Genomic DNA, 20,907 nt, shown 5'->3' with positions numbered 1-20,907 from the left:
TTTGTGAGTTGATGTCACAGGCCTCAGAAGCAGCAAGGGATGGGGAGGGGCTGAAGAGACGGCTTAGCCGTTAAGACCACTTGTTACTCTTGAAGAGGACCCAGGTTCTATCACCTGCATCCACATGATGGTTCACAAACATCCATAACTCTAGTTCCAGGCGATACAGCTCCTGACTTCACAGGACACCAGGTAAGCACGGGTAAGCACACATACATTCACACATCCACCTGACCAGTAATTAAAGCTGCTTTAAATTTGGCTTTAAACTGTGGTAGTGATCTTATTCTCAGCTGGTAGAATTAACATTTTCTGGAGCCCCTAGCAAGATTCAGACCACCCACCCAAATTCTAGAGCTGGACTTTCACTCCATCCGGAGTTGAGGGGCTGCTTCAGGAGGCACGAGCCTTGAGATGTTCCAAGGCTCCAAGGCTGCCTTCAGTTCGAGGACTATGGAAGTGAACTGTCACACTGAGAAATGCAGCATCTACAGAGGACTCTTGGTGAGTCACAGGCTGGTTCTGTTCTATGAGATCCCTATCTAGGACATGGAGGTGGGTCGACAGGGCCCCACCAGTCTCTCATCCAGGGCAAAGAGTGAGATGTCGCCTGCCCACCTGGATCTAGTTGGTTAGAAAATTTTGTTTGTGTCCCATGGAAAGTTGTGTCTGTCTGTTTTTTTAGAAAGTTGTGTCTGTCTGTGTTTTCTGGTGTGTCTGTAAGTTTTGTTGCAAACATGGACCTGAGACAGAAATGGGTTGGATATTTTTACTGTCTCTGTTGCCAGCCACCAGTCACCATCGCTGCCATAGCTGCATGCATGGCTGGGGCTCAGAATTTATCTCTTAGCTCTCTGGTCACTGGGTTTGGGTTAGCAGTTGAGAAGTCTTTTTGGTGTGGATGACATTAACGTTGCTTTATGCTGTTCTACTTTATTGGAAAGCTGGCTCTCGGGTTGGGTTATGGCTCTCCCTTTTCCAGACCCAGGCATCTCTATGAGGTTCCTCTATGCCCTGTGTCAGCTGATCCGCCTGACACTGCGACAGGGGGAGAAAGTGAAGCAGAGCAGTCAAAACATTCGACTCGGTTCATGTGAACACTGCACAATTACAGATCAAGATTTACAAGTTTGTATTATTAGATATGGTTAAAATTCTGTGGAAAAAAGTTAACAAAACTAGTAACACTGAGAGCTAGTAGTTAAAAATCTATACATCTATGCATAGGCAATCTTAAAGGAACCATGTGGCATGATTCCACTTTGGGATATAAGCAAGGCATTGATTGCTACTGTCTTTAGGCAGCCACATGGCTAGCAGCCATCTTTGCTGATTGGAGAAGACGGATGTCATGTGATTTCACCACCATCTTGATTAAAGGTAACCACATGGTGTGGACTACCAATGAGGCAATAACAGTTCTCCAAGGTATTTTGGATTAGGATGGATTTTTGTATGATTTCTGTCCTGTCCTAAAAACAAGGTTTATGAAAGAATTTAAAAGCAATGCTTGTTTAATAAGGTATTAAGGCTACACCTCAATGCTTTCATATGCAAGAATGTACCTTGTGCTGGAGGCCAAACTTTATAAAATAAGAGTTACCCAGGTGATATTGGTTTTAAAGACATGAAGGGGTCGTGGGCAACAGCCAAGACTTACCAATGTGTGGCAGGGCTAGAGTTCCTAAAGAGAGCACAGTTGCATTGGTGGACCTTAGTAGTTTTGGAAATGCTGGTACCATGTGCTAGTCACCAGAAGCACCAGCCACAATGAAATGGAGCAGGCTGAGACCTAGAAGGCAGGCTATGTATAGGAGCCGAAGAGGTAATCCAAGCCCCTCGAGAAAACCTAAAGTTTGAATGAATCCCAGATCTTTGAATTGTTTGCACTGTTGGAGCCTAGTTTTTGCCATACAGATTGTGGTTATGCCCTGTTTTCTCCCTCTCGAAGTATACAAAGGTACTTTATATTTCATATTGCAGGAGAACATGGTTGAGAGATTTTAAGCTTTTTTAAGAGGAAATTTTGGAGTTTTAGAGAAAATTTAAATAAAAAACTGGATTTTTTTAAGGGACAGCTTTTAAATATTGAAATGTAAAGGCTATGGGACATTTTAAGTTTATAAAATGTTTTATATATTAATACTTGAACTTTTAAAAAGGTTAAAAATTAGGACCACAGCTATGAGCACCAAATACTAACCACTAGAAATTGGAATGTTCCTATCTTATGATGCAGTAGGATGATGATATCAGCAGTGTGGCAAAGGGCTTGGAGCAGCTTCTCATCCTACAAGTCTAGACCCTTTGGGGCTGAAAGACCTTTTTACAGGGGTACCCGACAACCACCTGCCTGTCGGATGTTTGCATTGAGATCCATAACAGTAACAAAACTACAGTTATGAATTAGCAATGGGGAACTGTAGAGAAGGGTTGAAGCATTGGAAAAGTTGAGAGCCACTTGCTCAGAGAAATGTCTCTCCTTACTTAAGGTCTATTTATACTTATAAATGTATGTCTAGCCTCCTTATCTTTACTAACTTTATTAAGCTTAAGCTATTTTTTATTAAACTGAGTCATATATATATATATATATATATATATATATATATATATGAAACTGTTATTCTGTAATAGTGTACTATAAAAGAACAAGGAAAGTTCCCAGTCTATCTGTGTTTACATGAGTCAATTATTTTGATATTAAAGAAACTTAAATTCAGAAATTGTTATTTTTTAAGGCTCAAACTTAACAGATATAAAACTATAAAGTCCTATTCTTATAAAAGCTTATAATCATAAACTGTTAAAGATAATTAAGATATTCAAGTTAATAGTCACCTTATAAATGATCAAATTATTTAATGTGTTCAGAGCTGTACTTGTAGTCATGCTAAGCACCAATGTAATTAACTACAGGAAAAAGCTGTATTTAGCTTCCTGTATGTGTTTTCAAGGTTAAGCCTAAAGCAAGTAACTAAAAACAAGCAAGGTTAGCTCAGATATACTAATAGATAATGGTCCTCAAACTTGTCAGAGATCTGCTGAACATGGCCTTTAAAATATTTAATGGAAAAACTTACTATGACAGAGACCCCAGCTCCTAGCAGTGACCCCACGGTCTCCAAAGAAGATGATGTGGCACCATGAGGACTCCACCTGGATTGTGGTAATGCTAACCACAGGGCAAAAACACTGCAGTGCCACACCTGCTGCCAGAACCTGGCCCAAAGTATGGACAAGCAGGACACTGGAGAGTGGATTGCCCATTTTGCCTGAACAAAATAAGGTCAGTCCCCACCATGTTCCTTCTCCACAGAAAAAACTCTCACCTTATGAGCCTAGTGGCTAAGACTGATGTTGTCCTGGTCTCTGCCCCCAACACCATGGAGACCACAGCAGCCTGGGATGACTGCCTAAGTAATGGACTAGTCTCTGTCATTTTAATTGATATATAAGCCATTTAGATTATACTTTCTACTAGAATTTATCCTTCTCAGATCTCTGATGGTATTGACGGCTAGGCTAACAATGGCTTTGTCAGCTTAGCAGCAGCAGACAACCAAATTCTTCACCAAGGCTGCAGCCAGCTTGTTAGCTCATTTCATATGTAAAAATCAAGCCTTACTTTTTCTAAAGCTACTAGGTCTCCTGTTGAGAAAAGGCAGATAGGTTTGTCTTGCTAACAGGCTTCATATTAAAAGATAAACAGATAACTAAAGGAACATGATTTGCAATGACTGTTCTCAGTAATAACTACTTGTGTCTCTAGTAAATGATTAGATGGAAAGAAAAAGGGTTAAAGTCCATGTAAGTTTTGAAGGTCTAAGAAAATGTTTTAAGATGTATAAAGGTCTGAGGGTATGAAAGCTTAAATCTGAGGGTCTCAGAAAATGATTTAAGGTATGTAAATGCAAGTTGTAAAGGTATAAGTAATTAAAGGAACGTGAAGATGGAAATGTTTCATATTTCTTTCCCCTTCCTATGCTATTGTTACACTAAGATTTCAAAAGTTCAGAGTTTTAGTATTAATGAACGGAGTTCTGATTAGCTGGTAGAGTACTGACTACCTACTGTTCAGTCACAAGCTCAAGATTTTAAATTCCTTTAGGTTGTCTTCTAAGTATAGACTTAAGGTGCTTCTCATCAGGCAAAAGACATTGTTGTCTAATCTGTATTTCAATCTCTGGACAGATGAAAAATTTCATGCTTTTTAGCCCAAGTCTATAGCTTTTGCTAGGACTAAAAGGTGTGGGTCTACTCCTGCTGTTTTGCAAACACCTGCTATCAGCTTTTTCTACAATGTGGATTTCAGTACATATTAGTAATGCTAATGTATCTAAAACTTTTATGTCTCTTTGTAAACGGAAAAATTCGTGTAAGCTTCAGAGAATTGAGGAAGTCTTAAGACTTGGATCCACCTCTCACAGGTCAAATGGACTCTAAATCAGTACAGCCTGAGTTTCCTCATCTGTCTATTCCTGAGGATAGGATCTCGCTATCTCTCTCTCTCTCTCTCTCTCTCTCTCTCTCTCTCTTTCTCTCTCTCTCTCTCTCTCTCTCTCCCTCTCCCTCTCTCTCCTGGTCTTGGGACTCATCCCTTCCCCCAACTACCAGAATTTATAATGGACCTGAAAGTTCCAAATGTAATATTTTCCTTTATGTTCCTAAATTTTAAACTTCTGTCTCTAGCCTATATCTCTCTCAGCAGATTTCCACTTGACTGACAGACACCATCCAGGAATCAGTTGCTGACTACAACCTGTTCCAAATGACTGTGAGCCCTGGACTTGCTGAAAGCTGATGTGAACCAGTCCAGCCAATGTGATTTCTCCCTGTCTCTTCAGCTGGGTCAGAGAATCACGTGCTTCTGATGAATGCCTCATTGTCTGAATTCCCTCTCCACCTCTGACTAACATTCCAGTTCCTGGACCCTGACAACAACATCCTAGTTACAGAAACAGTACTTCACCCCAACATGCTAGAATATTAGCTCCAAAGGAAACTCTCTAGCATAGGGGACAAAAAGCTACCTATAGTGCCTCTGGCATACCAGGAAAGGTACCCCTTAAAACCAAATAGACCCAGATCTATCAACAGGTAGATTTACTAGCTGATATAGTTCTACAATATAATAGGGTACTCAACTTGCTCAACTTGCTCTATGTAAAATAGAGGTTATTGTATATGTTTAAGAGAAAAATTGTTTCTCTATAAACCACTCTGAAATCATTATAAATAATTTTGCTGTACTGAAAAAAAAATCATTGCATAAAAGGGGACCTGAACATGAAGTAACTGACCCCCATCCTCATTTCCAGGCTCTTTCTGGTGTCAGTCATCACGAGGCCTTTGGCCCTTCTGCTTATGCTAGTTGCTGTTGGCTCCTGCATCATTGATGCCTTAACTAAATGATGATTCCTGTCTGGGTACCGTTAAGCTGATGGTTATTAGATCCCAGTATAAACAGGCACCCATCAGAGAGGCAAAGATTTGACTTAGGATACAATTCAAGTGGGGAATGTGAGAGTCAAAGTTACATTTTAAGTTTTAATTACTGTACCTTAGAGATCCATGAAGGAAAAATGCCTCTGATCTGTTAGCACCTCCCCCAAGGACTGGTAGTTCCTGAAATGCTGGAGGCCATTGTTTATGGGAGATAACAAGCCACATGTTTTCACTCCCCTAAACAAGTTTGTTTGACCCGTTTGCAACAGATGAACTTGATCCCATGTGGGTGGGAGGTACATAGGCAGGAAATATACACTTGCCCCTGACTGGACCTGATGGAAAATACTTTAAGACACTACAAACCATGACTCAGGGCCATTTCCTGGGAACCTAAGTATAGACCTGGCCAGAGCCCATTTACCTGGCCAGTATTTAATTAAAGCTTGCTTCAAATTTGGCTTTAAGTTGTGGTAGTGGTCTTATTCTTGACCAATGGGGTTAACACCAGCATCACTAAATTAATTAGTTAATTAATTATTTCACTTTGAGGAAGAAACTCATGGGAAAATTCATATTTGGAGGGACTACATTTGCTGTGACATGTCTCACACTCCAGGGACACAAACAAAATGTTATTCCTAGAGAACCATCAGGCCAGCAAGATATCAGCCTGGTATTTGGAAGAAACATATATATCACCTTGGTTCCAATGGGCAGAGGCTCCTCCATACAGAGTGAGTATGAAGAAGGAGTCAGGCTACCCAGAATATTCTTAATATTGTTAAAATTTACACACTTGTTAATATGAGAAGCTCTTCACACTAGCCAAAAGAATACTTATCTTCCCTCCCACTTCAATATGAAGCATTGGGCAGCAAAAGCAGACCATATGCATTGCCAGGCAGGAGCATCGTCACCCAGCAACACCCCAGCCCAAGAGGTCTACCATTGAGCCACACTCCAGCCCCTTATCAGTTCTAAGAGAATGACATACATTTATTTTCACATTAGAAAAAGACCTAGCACAGCTTCACAAACCTTCTTGGAGGAGAAGCAATCAGAAACCCAGACACCTTTGGTCCTTAGGGGAAAAGATAAAGAGGTGCAGAATGTCTCACTCTGTTTTCTAAAAGAAAAATCCTGCTGAGAACTGTGTAATCTACAGAAAAATAAACTTTCTCTTTAATATTAACTTTTTTTCAAATCTGGTCCCTCTGACCAGCAATGGTTCTAAATCTAGATCATATTTTCAGTTTAATAAAACAACAGCTCATTAGTTCAAAACAATTTTTTTGGTTATTTTTTTTTAAGCCAGTAAAAACAATGCTGATTCATAAGCTGTATTTCTTCCAATAATAAGGAGAAAATTTCAGGTCAATGTGTCCTAGAAACAGACAATTATGTCAATGAGTGTAGACGCTTTCACAAAAACAAACAAACAAAAAAAAACAAAAAACAAAAAAAGAAACCAAAAAAAAAAAACAAAACCACCTCCTTGTCTCTAAGTTGTCCTTCTTAAATACTTTAATTTTAGATTGGTAAAACAGAAAAATAAACAAAGGCAGGGCTAGGGGGATAGTGTAGTGGGCAAGAGAGCTTGCTACAAACCCATGTGGACCTGAGTTCAAATCCCCAGCACCATATAAGAGCAGGGTGTGGCCAAGTGTGACTTCAACCCCAGCACTGGGGAGCTAGAGATAGGTGGATTCCTGGAACTTGCCAGACAGCCAGCCTAACACATGTGACAAGCTTCAGATTCAGTGAGAGACCCACTCAAATGAGGTAGAGAATGAGAGAGCAAGGTATTAGCCATCTTCCTCAAGCCTCCAGGCACACCACACCACACCATACACACACACACCCCAAGGCAGTCAGATAAGGCAAAACAATGACATTTAGTTGCTGTAACATAACTTCCATAGAAAGTCCCTCATAGTGGAACAGGTTAACTCAGCAGGACACCTTAAGGAAGCTCTCACATGGTCACAGTGTCAGCTCCTAGGAGAGAATGGATGGCATAAGGGATGGAAGAATAGCCTGATTCTGCCTATTTGAGATGACTTCCAAGCAGAGGTAACCATGTCACTCTTCATCCTTGCCACTTCTGATGTGTAGATATCCAAGAACAGGCAGATCTCTGCACCTCCTCCATTGGTCTCACCAAGGGCAGCACCTCCTTCCAGTTCCGCAAACAGCTTTACTCACTTGCTCCCTCCATCCACATCTGCATCCCTCCTCAGCCGGTCTTCCAGGTCTGAGCTCAGGACCTCCACCCCTGGCCTTGGCCCAGATGCTCCCAGCATGAATCTTACCCTTCTGTAAGCACACACTTTCTGTGGTTCTCTCTCCTTCAACACCAGTGTAAACGCCTTTCCTATGGAACACTAACAGGCTCACTCTGCACTTTCAGTGGAGTGCATAAACATTAACTCATTTACAAAGATTTGGTAATTTACTTCCTTGTATTAGAGGTGAAGACACGGTGTGACAGCTTAGATAGGTTGGCCGACATCACAGCAGCAGGACAGCACAAGCAGGGCTCCTCTAGGCTCCCAAACGCTCTCAGTGCCTCAGTGCCCATCCATCCCACACCACCCCAATCTTTTCTACTTCTGTCCCATCACTGAAAACAAGTGAACCATCTAAGTCAGGTTCTTCCTGCCCACGACCACTTCTTCTGTCTCCAGAACACTGGAGGACACTACAGATGCCCTCCAACCAAAAATGGGACTCAGCAGTAAAGCTCTCGCCTCGCATGCGGGAACCCCTGGGTTGACTTCTGGACCCCTATACCCTTAGAAAGGCCAGAGCCAAAAGCTGCTCTCTCTTCCATATTCTATTTATTCACATTTTATAGATTGTTCAAAACCTGTCAGGTCCCATCCCTGGCAAGCAGGCTTTCTTGACTGTTCACAGTTTCAGCTCATTCCCCCAATTACTTCATCAGTCACAGTGTGCTCACACAATTTAGAACTTCATTCTCCTTCTTATCTGTTTCCCAAACATACTCATTCATTCAAATAAATATTTTTAGAAAGCTAAAAAAAAAATTCCACTGGAAGTGTTGAGGTTGAGGAGTCTGGGCAGATTGGCTGCACAAACGTAAGGAATTTGACCCATGCAGAAATCCAGGCACAGAAACCCTGGAAGCCCAGTTTTGTGGGGAAGCAGGGTCAGAGGTTCTTGGAAGCCAGTCTAGTTCAAACCTGAGCCCCGGGTTCAGGAAGACGATCCTAAAAGGCAAGGTCCACTTGTCTCATCCCAGCTCTCAGGAGGCTGACACAGGCAGAGCTCTGTGAGTTTGAGGCCAGCCTGGTCTACAGAGCGAGTTCCAGAGCAGCCAGGGCTACATAGAGAAACCCTGTCTCTGGCTGGGGAGACGAGAGAGTAAGGTGTAAACCAATAGAGGAATACTCCCAACATCTGGTCACCATATCTGTACATGTACACACATACACATACACACAAACACACACAAATTAATTGACTAGTTGATTGCTTGATTAAAATACAATTACTTAAGTTTAGAGATTGGTCTAAAAGCCAAGGATACTGCTATGAATAAAATATAAGGGATCTCAGAGGGGAACACAAGAGACAAGAGACCACAAAACAGCAGCTCTCCAGCAAAACATGCTTCCCAGGGGAAACAAGGCGCAGCTGCTCACAGAGCAGAAGGAAGTGCCACCCACCGGCCCTTCCAGCATCAGAGGCGGGAGGAGAGAGTGAGGTGAGACACAAATGACCAGTGTGATGACATTTCCCACCAGGCATGGGCTTGCTAAGCACCAGCAGCCATCAAGCCATCTGCCCTCACCAGCCGAGGCTGGCCCATTGTGGTTACACGAAAGGGAGGGAACACAATTCCTAGCTAAGTGAGGGCAGTGCGAGAACTAAATGAGGCCCAAAAGCATTCTATCAACTCCTCACGCACACGGATAAATGAGGTGATTGCTAAGCCCCTCCCCTTCTGGCTACTCTCATCTACACATCAGAAGCCTTGTGACGATAAACCGCCCACAGAATTAAGGCCAGATGGTTGCCCATTTCCTACCTCTAGCAAAAATTACAGCTGGTTCAAATGTCATCCACCAAATGCATCTAAAATAACTGCCCAGAAGGTAAAGAATTAGTCTGCACTGAAATGGGACATTGCAGATATCTAGGAATGCTGGGACCTTTTTCACGTCCATGTGTGTGCATGTATATGCACCCATGTTTGCATGTTCATATGTGTATGGGTACACATGCACATGGAAGCCCATGGTTAATATAGTGTTTTCCTCTCCACCTTATCACTGAGGCTAGCCAGCTTGCCTGTAACCCCAGCATTGGGGAGTAAGCTTGCCGGTAACCCCAGCATTATTGGGGGGCCACTGGGGTTTCCAGGCCAAAATAGTGAGCCCCAGGTTCAGCAAAAAACTTTGACTTAAAAAATAAAGAGGAGGGCCGGGTAGTGGTGGCACACGCCTTTAATCCCGGCACTGGGGAGGCAGAGGCAGGGGGATCTTTGTGAGTTTGAGGCCAGCCTGGTCTACAGAGTAAGATCCAGGACAGGCACCAAAACTACACCGAGAAACCCTGTCTCAAAAAACCAACCAATAAGCAAGCAAATAAATAAGTAAATAAATAAATAGAGCGGAGAAATGACAGAAAAAGATGGAAGAATCGCTAACTGGAGTTACAGGTGGCTCATGTGGCAAATGCTCTAACCACTGAGTGATCTTCCCAGGCTCCCACTGGAACTTTTACAGGATTTTTCTGACTTATATAAAAAGAGATTTTCTGGCTTATATTCCAAAGACTCACTTAACGGGACATTATATGACTTGTATATGTGAGTGAACATGTGCATGTAGAGGTCAGAGGTCAGTCAACCTCAGGTGGTTTTCCTCAAGACTCATCTATCTTTATTCACAGGATCTCTCACTGGCCAGAACTGACCAAATATGGTAAAGTGAAGGGCCAGCAAACAGCAGAGACCCACTGTCTGCTCGCCCCCATTGCTGGGATTACACATGCCACCAGGCTTTAGCTTTCTTTACACGGGTTCTGAGGATCGAACTCAGGTTTCAGGAATTGCAAGGCAAGCTGAGCCAAATTCCCAGCCCACTGTGTATTTTTTTTCCTTTTATTTATTTATTTAATTTGGAGACAAGATCTCACTATATAATCCTGGGCTGGTCTAGTGTCTAGAACTTGCTATGTAGCCCAGGCTAGCCTCAAAATCACAGGGATCCATCTGCCTCGCCTTTCTCTGCCTCCTGAGTGCTGGGATTAAAGGAATGTGCCACTGTACCTGGCCCTCTCCATGATTTTCTTAAAAGAGATTGAGTAACCCCTGTATTTGGGTGGGAGCTCCACCTCAAGCCCTGGCACCCTGGCATCCCTACACCCAAAGAATCTGGAATGTTTGGAAGGAGTCTGGTGGAAGATCCACCTCACCTCCTCTCCCCATATCTTTGCCTAAACCTGCCCCTTCAAAGCCCGCCAAACACAGCTCCTCCCCCAGAGAGGCTCAAGACCACTCCCACAGGGTATATAAGCGGCATCCCAGAACACAGACTTGTGGTTCTTCCCATCTTGTGTCCCAGTTTCTTCTCTGCTCTGCGAGGCCAGGGAATTGCACAGGAGCGCTTTACCCATTAAACCTGGGCTTTCCAATTCGGTCTGATTCAGTTTGCTCCATCAGCGGAGAGGCCTTCAGGAGGCCTAAAACTTACCACCCTGGACTTCAGTCTTTGCCTCCTGAGGGAAGAGCTGGAGGCCAAACATGCAGGAGGAGTTCCTGGCGGCTTGGGCAGGGCACCCCCAAAGCTCCCTGTATTGGAATAAATACCCAAACACCTCCAGACAGACCACTTCATACAGAGGTTTCTCTGGAGACATGTGCTAAAACATCACAAAATGGAAAACATAAGCAGCTGCTTTCTATGGCTCCGCACTGGGAAAATCAAATTGGTGCAGAGAGAAAGTGTTCCTACCAAAACGTTAAGATGAGCTGTGCCTGAGAGTGATGGGAAAATTCTGGAACTCAGCAGGTGGAGACCAAGGCAAGAGGATGCAGGGATCCACAATTAAATAAATAAATAGATAACTCAGCAATGTGGTGGTTGGCCTAGAGTGTACAAATGAACAAGATCCCAAGTGGGATGGACAGTACTACAAGGGAAAAATGAAAAAAACAAACAAACAAACAAACAAAAAAAAAACCAAAACCAAATACACCTTAAAATACAGAGCTCTTCCAGGCTGAAAAGGGTCTCACATCTGCATCCACAGCTCAAGCCCTCCTCCAGGAAGCTTCTCTGGTGAGCCCCGAATGTGGGTTTTCTCTGTGTATTCTACTGTACACTGCACAGCAATTGCTCTCTCACACTAAGCCTCCATGTTTAGCCCCTCAACAGCCAGAAAGCTTGACTCCATTCTCCAATCCTCTCTTGCTGGCTTCCCTACCCCATCCTAAAGTCTGCAGCAGAGCACTCTGCACAGAGACGTGGGTCACACGGGTAAGCTTGAAGTCAAGGCCACAGGGGAACCTGAACCATGAAGAGGCTGTGAAGTGTGTCCTTCTTCATGGCCAAGAGACCACATACTGCCGCATCTCCACTACTGTGGCGTGGAGACTACTCACATGCAGCCCATGGCTGCATACCAATCTATTACATCAGCCAAGTTCACTAGGCCACAGCCAAGAAAGGCGATGGTCCAGATAGCTTCAAGAAAAGAGAAACAGTGATCTGGATCTGCCTGAATATGTAGGGGATAGGATGGGGTTTGTTTGAGGCTAGCCCAATGAACATAGCAAGTTCCAAGTTTCAAGTAAGGCAGAGATACACGGTGGGACTGTCTCAAAAAAATAAAAATTAAAATGTTTATAATGGTGATTTCAGGCTTGTTGGGACAAAAGAAGATTTGTCATTTTCTTGTAGAAAAATATTCACAGAAGTCATCTTCTTTTCAACATACTAATAACTTTTTACTGCAGTATAATAATCTCATTTTACAGTGTTTCCCTCCATTATCTGATTTGGGTTTCACACTGGCCCTAGGATACAGGGTACATCCAATTATCCCCAACAATATAGATAAAGGAACCAGGACTCAGGAAGCCAAGTGAAATGTCCGCAGCAACACAGCCAGGAAGATCATCAAAGCCGAGGTCCAAGGTCACCAGCGCTCCTTCACCTCTCTCTGCCTTTTTAATTATTTAACTTCTTTCAGTGTGGCTCCTGAAAAGTATGAAATATTGAAAGCAGGATTTCTGGGACATTTTAGAATCTGTGCTATGTTCATACCTAGGGATCTGGGACATAATCATCTATTTACCAAATCTCACAGGCTGGGGACAGGTTGTCCACCTGGTCATTAAGGACTGTGACACTAAAGTCACAGCTCACAGTTGGGGCCGATTTATCTCTGTGTTAGGGCATTCCTTTCCTGCTTTTCTAACTCTCATCTTGATGCATTCCCTTTCAGAAACTAAAATTCCCACTACCAGCTGACAGACAGAAAATAACAATGACCGAATCCTGAAACCAGCCAACTGGACACAGAGGCTAGGGGGTATTTGGGAACAACTTCTCAAAGCCAAGGGCAGAGCCTGCTTAGAGATGATGCAGACACGCCCACTCACCATGCCTTCCTTGCCGGTGAACAGCGTGTACGTCCTACCCTGCTCTCTCTGAACGTAAAGTAATTTTCAGCGAAGAGCAAGCCAGAGAACAGCATGCTCTCGCATGCTTGTCCTTCACAAACAAAAGCGATCGTTAAGGACTTGCACTTTGAGGGATTTTTTTTTTTTCAATGTAACTGTGTTTTCCTTTACCCAACAAGAGATCTATTCAAGAAGGGGGGGATAAAGCCAATCAAATATTTGTACAGAGAATCACACCCCCTCCCCAGAAATAGTATTCTTTTTTTCTTAAGATATAGTCTGGCTGCCTGGAACTCCTCATATAGACCAGGCTGGCCATGAATTTGGAGTGAACCTCCTGCCCTGGTCTCCTGAGTACCGGATTACAGGCACAGATTACCAACACTGGCTGAAGAAACAGGATTCGTGGTTTGTTGGGGTTGGGGGTGGGGCATTTGTTTGTTTTTAAGATAGCTTGAACCCACTACTAAGTGAGGGACGACTGAGGATGACCTTGAATTTCTGATCTTCCTTCACAGACCCACACTCCATGCTCAGTTTATGGGGTGCTGAAGATAGACCCCAGGGCTCTGTGTGTGCTAGGCAGGTACTCTCTCAACTGAGCTCCATCTTCAGCCCCAAATACAATTTCTAGACTGCTTGGCCCCACTACCACTGAAATGCAATTTGTACCTAGTCATGGGTCCAGTTTTCACTTAACAATGGTTCTCCCTCTACCCCAAAAATTTGAAAAGGGGTCTGTTAACGAAAATGTAAAAACACAGGGAAGTCAGGAGTGTTTGCTGGTCTTGCAGAGGACCCAAGTTTAGCTCCCAGCACCAACATGGTGGCTCACAATAGCTTGTAACTAAAGTTCCGGGGAGTGTGGTGCCCTCTTGTGGTTTCTCAGGCACCTGCATACACATAGCGCAGCCACAGACTCTCAGACACATGAATGAAAATAAAAATAAATTCTTTTTAAAAATGTAATGCACTAAACTTGCTCCACTTTTAAGGAAATCTGTTAATGGATCCTTCTTCCAGATTTTGTGGGTTTTTTGTTTTTGTTTTGTTTTTTAACATTCTCAACCTTTTTTTTTTTTTTTTTTTTTCCAGCCTAGCACATATGCAATAGGTTTATATGGAACTACAGGACCTGGGACTGGGACACAAACAACTGTTGAGGCTATGACACTTTCCTCATTTCCACCGCACAAGGAAGCTCAGCCACTCCTGGCTCGCACCCTGCTCTCATCTGCATATGACACTAAGCTGAGTCTAAGATTGGCTTTCCATTGGCTGTCTTCATAACACAAAGGCAGACCTTAACTCAAGACAGTGAAGGCCACACGGGACAGATAACTTTCCTGGGCCTAGACTTTCAAGTGTCTTAGTTGTGGCTCTTCAAACAGTCCACAAGTATGACACCAACAGCCAAAAAGGATAGACCAAATTTGGCCAATGATCTGGGCAGATTTCCATGTTGGCTCCCATCGTACAAACGCTGAAAGTTTAGCCAGGCTTGCTATTGCAGGCCTTTCATCCCGGTTCATAAGAGGCTGGTCCAGAACTTCAAGTTAAAAGCCAACCTGCACAGCGAATGAGTTCACGGCAAGTCTAGCGAACTTGGTGAGACCCTATCTCAAAATAAAAAGCAATACAGGGAAAAACGGCTCCATCGTCAAAGTCCTGCCCAACTTGTGCAATATCAGACCTTGAGTTCAAATCTGAGTTCTTCAATCAAAGAAAATAGTAATAATAATAGTAATAGTAATAATAATAATAATAGTAGTAATAATAATAATAGCTGCCAAGCCTCAAGATCTTGACTAAGGGAACTGATAGCCCCCTAGGCTTCAAAGTCATTAGCAGGGCATCCTCATCAGCTTGATAAACAGTGCGGGGTCAGAGCGCCATTTGCACTTGCTTGTTAGGGTGGACTGTGGCATGACTGAATTCACCTAGAGAAGCCAGAGAATCTTGACCAAAAGGACGTTAAAATACGTCAGCAGAGAATACCCCTAAACAAAGCCAACATTGGCTAGTTTAATCAGAAGTGCTGAATCTTAGAGTAAGTCGCTTGACACAAAGCCTGGCTTAGCCAGGGAATCTCGAAGCCCTGCCCTGCCAATCAACGAAATGAAGCAGCGCATAGACAAGTTTGGATACAGTAGAGAGGCCCACTCGAATCGGAGCACCTAGCTATGGTAGCTTCTCAGTGGGAGCCTAAGCGCGCAGCCGGGTGGATCTTAAGCAAGCAGACCCACAAGAGGCGTTTCTGGAACCACTGGCACTCGGCCCCACCCCCATCCCCAGAAAAGTCCTGACTCGCTCAGCTGCACTTTTCCAGGTGCAGGGTCGGGAAGCCAAGGGGTCGGGGGCGAAGCCTGGAGGCACGCGAGAGAAAGAGGAGGCGAGGGACCCGAGACAGGTCCCCAGAAGGGTGCAGAGCTTGGCTGCAGGACCCAAGCAACAGTCCTCCTCCCTGAATTCAGGAGTGACCGCCCCCGCACGGGGCACCGGCTCCCTCTCCGTCTTTCCAGAAGCAAGGGAAACGCTCCAGTCCAGAAAATGGGGCTGGGGCGAGGGACCCGCGCGCCCCCCGCTGCGGCCGCCTCTCCCGCGGGACCCACGCCCCGCCGCCCCGCTTACCTCGGCCCGCGCCCCCGCTGGTGGCCGTGGAGTTCCCGCAACCCATCGCGCCGCCCGCCCGCGGGGAAGCCGCTCTCCGGACCTCACCGCTGCCGCAGGTCCGGGAGGCGGAGACCCAGACCAAGGAGACGCCGGGGACCAGGGACAGCCCTAGCCCCGCCCCGCGCGGGGACCCCCACGGACCCACCCGTCACCGCGGCAACCGCCGTATCCACCAATCCTCAGCCTCCTGCACGCTCCTCGGCCGGGCATTGGTGGTGGCTCAAAGGGGGCGGGAGTTTAAAGTGGGGTTTGGGGTACCAGCCCGAGGCCGAGGGCGTGGTCCGCAGCAGGATCTCTAAGCCTGGGATGCTCACCAGCCCGCCCTCCTTCCGCTGCTCCTTCTCTTTTCTTTCCTCATGTCCCCTGTCTGTCCCCAGGATGTGTAGAGGAGAGGATGTGACAGGGAACATCTGCTTTGATGCCTGTTTAGTAAGGCTAAGGTTGACAGACTAAACGGTGTTCAGATCTGAAGACGGAAACCCAAACCTTTCCTGCTTTCCAAGAAAGCGGAGACAGCTCTGTCCCCACAACCTCATCCCCTAAAAAACCCACTTTCCTCCACCCCCAGGTTGGTCAGACCCTCGTCCTCCTCAAAATCAGTGTCTCCCAGACCTGAAACTAGAGGCTCACCCTGCTTTCTGATTTAAGGCAGAGCTGCGAATGTCCACGGTCCGGTTCAACCTAGCTGTTGGGCACGTGTAACTGGAATCACAGTCCCCCGCTGTGCCTTCTGACAGCTGTGTGGGTGGCTTCAGGAGTGATGTGGAATCACAGATGTGTGTAAACCACTGGCTCAACGCCTGTGCCCGGTCAACGCCAGCTACTATTATGGATCCCGGATTGTTGAGCAGGAATACAAATTCCTGAAGATGAGGATCCTCCGTTTCCTACTGTCTGCCTGGCTCACAGTGCAGAATCAATAAACCCATTGAGAAGTGAACTCAAGCCAGGAAATAATGCTCCATTTTAAACTCACTTGGTATTTATAGAGAGCCCAGGATGTGCCAAGTTCTTTGCTAAGTTCTGGGGTTACAAACACAAGGGAGACAGTCTCCTGAGAGGGACGACTATAAACAAATTAGCTACATTGCAACTGGGACACAAATAGAGTGATTCAGGGAGAGAAAGCTTAACCCTGTAGACGTCTGGGGGACACACACAGACCAGAAGCTCAGGTGAACTTTTGAACATGGCCTTTGTGAGGCCAGGCCTTGGGAACCCTGTTATTCAGGATGTGAGAGATGCTGCCACCCCCATTTGAAACTTAGGTATCTGTGACCTTGGGATGAGATGATGCCTATTCTTGGACAAAATAGGGTCACTTTTTAGTTGGCTTCTAGAAGAGAGTTATGTATTACTTTTCCTTTCTAGTTGTTGTGATAAAATACTTGACAAGTAGCAACTTAAGAAGCCAAGGTTTTATTCTGACTGATGGTTACATGGGAATAGAGTTCATTTTGGTGGGGAAGGGTTGGTGGTAAGAGCACATGAGACTCTTACAAGCCTTAGGAACAACAGCCTTTCTCAGCCAGTTGTGCTTAACCCAGAGGTCTAAGGTACCAGATACATCACCAAATATCCACCTGAGGCAGTGAGCCCAAGGTCATTGTCTTATGCCAATAAAGATTAAAGATGCAGACACTTGAAAGAGTGAGAAGGTAAACTTTATCGAGGGATATACAGAACAGTAAGAAAGTAAGGGAAAATGAGGCAGGCTCCCAAGATATGTTTAGTAAAAAGAGCAAGCAGAGCTTTCAGCATTACCGCTGGCCCCGCGGATGTCCTAAAGTGCACATTCTTCTAAGGTCCCTCTGCCCTCATGGCTACCAAGAAGTGGAAGCAGTGTCTGTCTCTTGTCTACCAGATAGATAGTCTGGTGTCTCATGGTAGCTATCTAGCCAGATTACCAATGCTGGTCTTGTTTCTTGTGGCTTGTCTGACTGAGTCTTATCAAGTCCTCTTGACTGTCCTAGCTACATGTGTCTCTGTCTCTTGCCATCGGTGTTCCTGACTTTACTGTTGCAAACCTGGCATTCCATTTGAACTCTAACATCCATTCCCACTGTAGCATATGTGCGTCACTTGGAGCCGCACCCCGAGCCCTCTTCCCTTTGGCCTAGTGAACTAAACTGCTGTCTCAGGTGGCTGGTCTCACTGGGTCAGCAGAGAGCAGACAGGAAAAGAGGCTGGGCTGTAAGATAACCTCAGGGCCTGTGCCCATGACCCACTTCCTCCAGCAAGTCTCCACCTCTTCAAGGTCCCACAGCCTTCCAAAGTAACACCCCACCTGAGACCAAACTACAGTGTACTGGTTTCCTCCTTGGCCTCTGCTGGCCACCCCTGAAAAAATCCTACATTAGAGGGGTGCTACCAGCGAGCCAGAGGAATGGCTGTTCCTTAGTTCTATGGTCTCTGACACTGGGCTCCATTCCGGAGACACCTGTGAAAACAGTGAAAGCAGACCAGGAGATCCAGAAACTGGCCCAACACCCCAGGCTAGTCCTCTGCAGTATCTACTCAGTGTGGGTGGCACAGTACAGCAATACCACCCAGGCTCTAACTGAAGATGAGAGATACAAACCACAACCTTGCAGTAATCTTGTCTAGGTACTGCCAATGAGTCACTGCATGAGCAGAGAGCATGCCCTGTCCTGGCAGTATGAGCGGCTGCTGCCACCTTACCAACTGCTGATAGTTTGTTTCTAGGTCTAGTCTTCCTGACCTACTTAGGAAGTGTATACAGAACATCCATGGGATTGTTCCTGCTTCCTAACAATACCCAACCCAGAAAAAATAAAATAAAATCCTGCTTCCTAAATCCCAGCAAAATGGCTGTTAAAAGCCTTAGGAGCAACAGAAACCTAAAGTTCTAGTAAGTTCCTGTAAATTCTTGCCTCACAACCTCTTATAGATGGCTCTCCATGCAGCTAGTGTGTGTGTGTGTGTGTGTGTGTGACAAAGAGCAGTCATAGATCCAACCTGCTCAACTATAGATACGCTCCTGGGGATCTTTAGAAGGATGTAACTGACCCTTGTACTTCACCTGAAAAGGTTGTAGCATGTGTAATCTTTCCATTCTTCTGACAAACACCGCTCAGTGTCTTCTTCCGGGCAAGTCATGCCTCTACATGCTTCAGAGGTGGCTGTGAGCAAGACCAAGGAAAAATCTAGGGAGAGCAAATGAAGTCCTACCAAAAGAGGCCATTTCAGATGCTAAAAATCCGTGGAAAAAGTACAGCAAGTCGCTGGAACAGAGGCTCAGGATGGAGAGAGAAGTGCACCGTTTTGAGTAGGTGCTCACAGAGGCATGAGTATTTAGAGAGTCTGCTGGATGAGTATGCAGACTCCAAGAGCCACGAAAAAGCAAAGAATGAGAAGTGTGAAGCCCTGAGGACAGAGAGTGCTGAGTATGTTCCCTTGGTAGAGAAACCAGGCTAGAGGCCAGGTGAGGCCAGGAGCAGGGGGTGGGGGCTGGAGAGAAGGGGGTGGGGGCTGAGGAGTAGGGGGGGGGGGCTGGGGAGCAGGCATGACCTCATGCAGCTAGCTAGTACAGGTGAGGTAGGCAAGGGGTAGTGAAGACAATGCATGAAAAGTTCCAAAAGGATGAAATATGGAGGGAAGAGTAAACACAGTGCCTTTTATCTCCCTTTTAGGGATGTGTTTGTTTTGTTGTATCTTGTCATCTTATAGATAAAGGTTTGCTGCATTTGGAATGCTTCTAAACATAATTAGTCCAAAGAAAATCATTACTGCACACCCCGTTTGCCGGCTTCTTTCTCTGTGGTGGGAAAACCACACCATCCAGCCTTGGTTTCCTGCCTTTGAACAGTGACTGCTTTGCGCAAAGGAGAGAAAAGAATTTGAGTCTGCTGAGTAGGAGACAGGAAGATGTGAGGCACAGGAAGTCTGTCTTCCTGATTTTCCTCTCCAGACAGGACTCCCCACATGCTGGAGGGCTTGGATTTTGTTTACATTTTTCTTTCTCTGTTGACAAGTTGCAAGATGGCTGCCTTGGCCACTATGAATGTAAGATACTCTGTAAATCAGAGTTTCTATTTGCGTACATTTCAAAGTCAGGAGACCCCAGCACACTTCTCCATCATTCTTCTGAGGGATCCTCAGGTCAGTAGCCTAACACTAGGTCACAGTGTCTCTCATTCATCTTGCCATCTCTCCAGTGGTACCATCTCACACCCTCACAAGGAAAAGCATGAGCATGGCATGTGGAGCTACGGTTAGAGAATCAGGGATACCATGCTCATATCATCTTATGTGATTTAAATTGTCCTGATTTGGGCCTGGACAGAGGGTTTGGTGTGAAGAACACTTGGTGTCTTTGCAGAGGACCCAGGTTCACTTCCCTGCACACACATGGCTTCTCACAAACATTCATGACCCCATTTCCAGGTGAGGGAGGATTTTGTTCCCAGAACACACATACATGGTGCTCACAACTATCCAACTCCAGTTCCAGGGGATCCAAAGTCCTCTTGTGAGCACATGGTACACATACATGCAGGCAAAGCATTCATGAACATAAAATAAAAATAAATAAATGTGGGTTGGGGATTTAGCTCAGTGGTAGAGCGCTTGCCTAGCAAGCACAAGACCCTGGGTTCAATCCTCAGCTCAATAAATAAATAAATAAATAAATAAATAAATAAATAAATAAATAAATGCTTTTAAATGTTTTAATGTTGTATTTTGTTATTGGTTATTGGTAAGCTCTCACAGTGCTTTCTTTTAAACTCTCATGCTTGCACACATGCACACATGAGCATGTGTGTGCATGTATGCATGTGTGTGTGTGTGTGTGTGTGTGTGTGTGTGTGTGTGTGTGTATACCATATATGAAAAACATAGACAAAAGAGCTGAGGTTTCGGGCATCCACAGGAGTCTTTGAAAAGATAAACATAGATATGACAACTACTGTAGTTAATGTAGAGGGAGGATTGTTTGAGACAGGGTCTTGTGTAACCCAGGCTTCTCTCAAGTTTGCTATAGCTCAAGGCTGACCTTGAACTTCTGGTCTTCTCTAGCCTCCCAAGGGTTTGGATTTCAGGCTTCTCTACCACACTCAGCTTCTACCACCAGCACAAACCCAATGCCACCTGTTCTAAACCAC

The 20,907-nt window shown here is 45.0% G+C and overlaps 1 protein-coding gene across 2 annotated transcripts in view; it reads right to left on the bottom strand.

The window, feature by feature from the left end:
• C20H12orf75 (chromosome 20 C12orf75 homolog) overlaps positions 1 to 15,941 on the bottom strand; it is a 42,666-nt gene extending 26,725 nt beyond the window's left edge. For both annotated transcript variants that reach the window (XR_004943285.1, XM_036169948.1), the window contains exon 1: positions 15,740 to 15,941. Coding sequence is in view for 1 of the 2 variants with exons in the window: in XM_036169948.1 (XP_036025841.1) it covers positions 15,740 to 15,785 (46 nt within the window). In the remaining variant the exon portion in view is untranslated. The remainder of the gene's footprint in view (positions 1 to 15,739) is intronic.
• Between the last annotated feature and the right edge of the window lie 4,966 nt (positions 15,942 to 20,907).

Source organism: Onychomys torridus, chromosome 20 (genome assembly GCF_903995425.1).
Source record: "Onychomys torridus chromosome 20, mOncTor1.1, whole genome shotgun sequence".
In the NCBI taxonomy this organism is placed as follows: domain Eukaryota; kingdom Metazoa; phylum Chordata; class Mammalia; order Rodentia; family Cricetidae; genus Onychomys; species Onychomys torridus.
The sequence above is the reverse complement of the archived record's forward strand: the minus strand, read 5'-3'. Positions and strand labels throughout refer to the sequence as shown.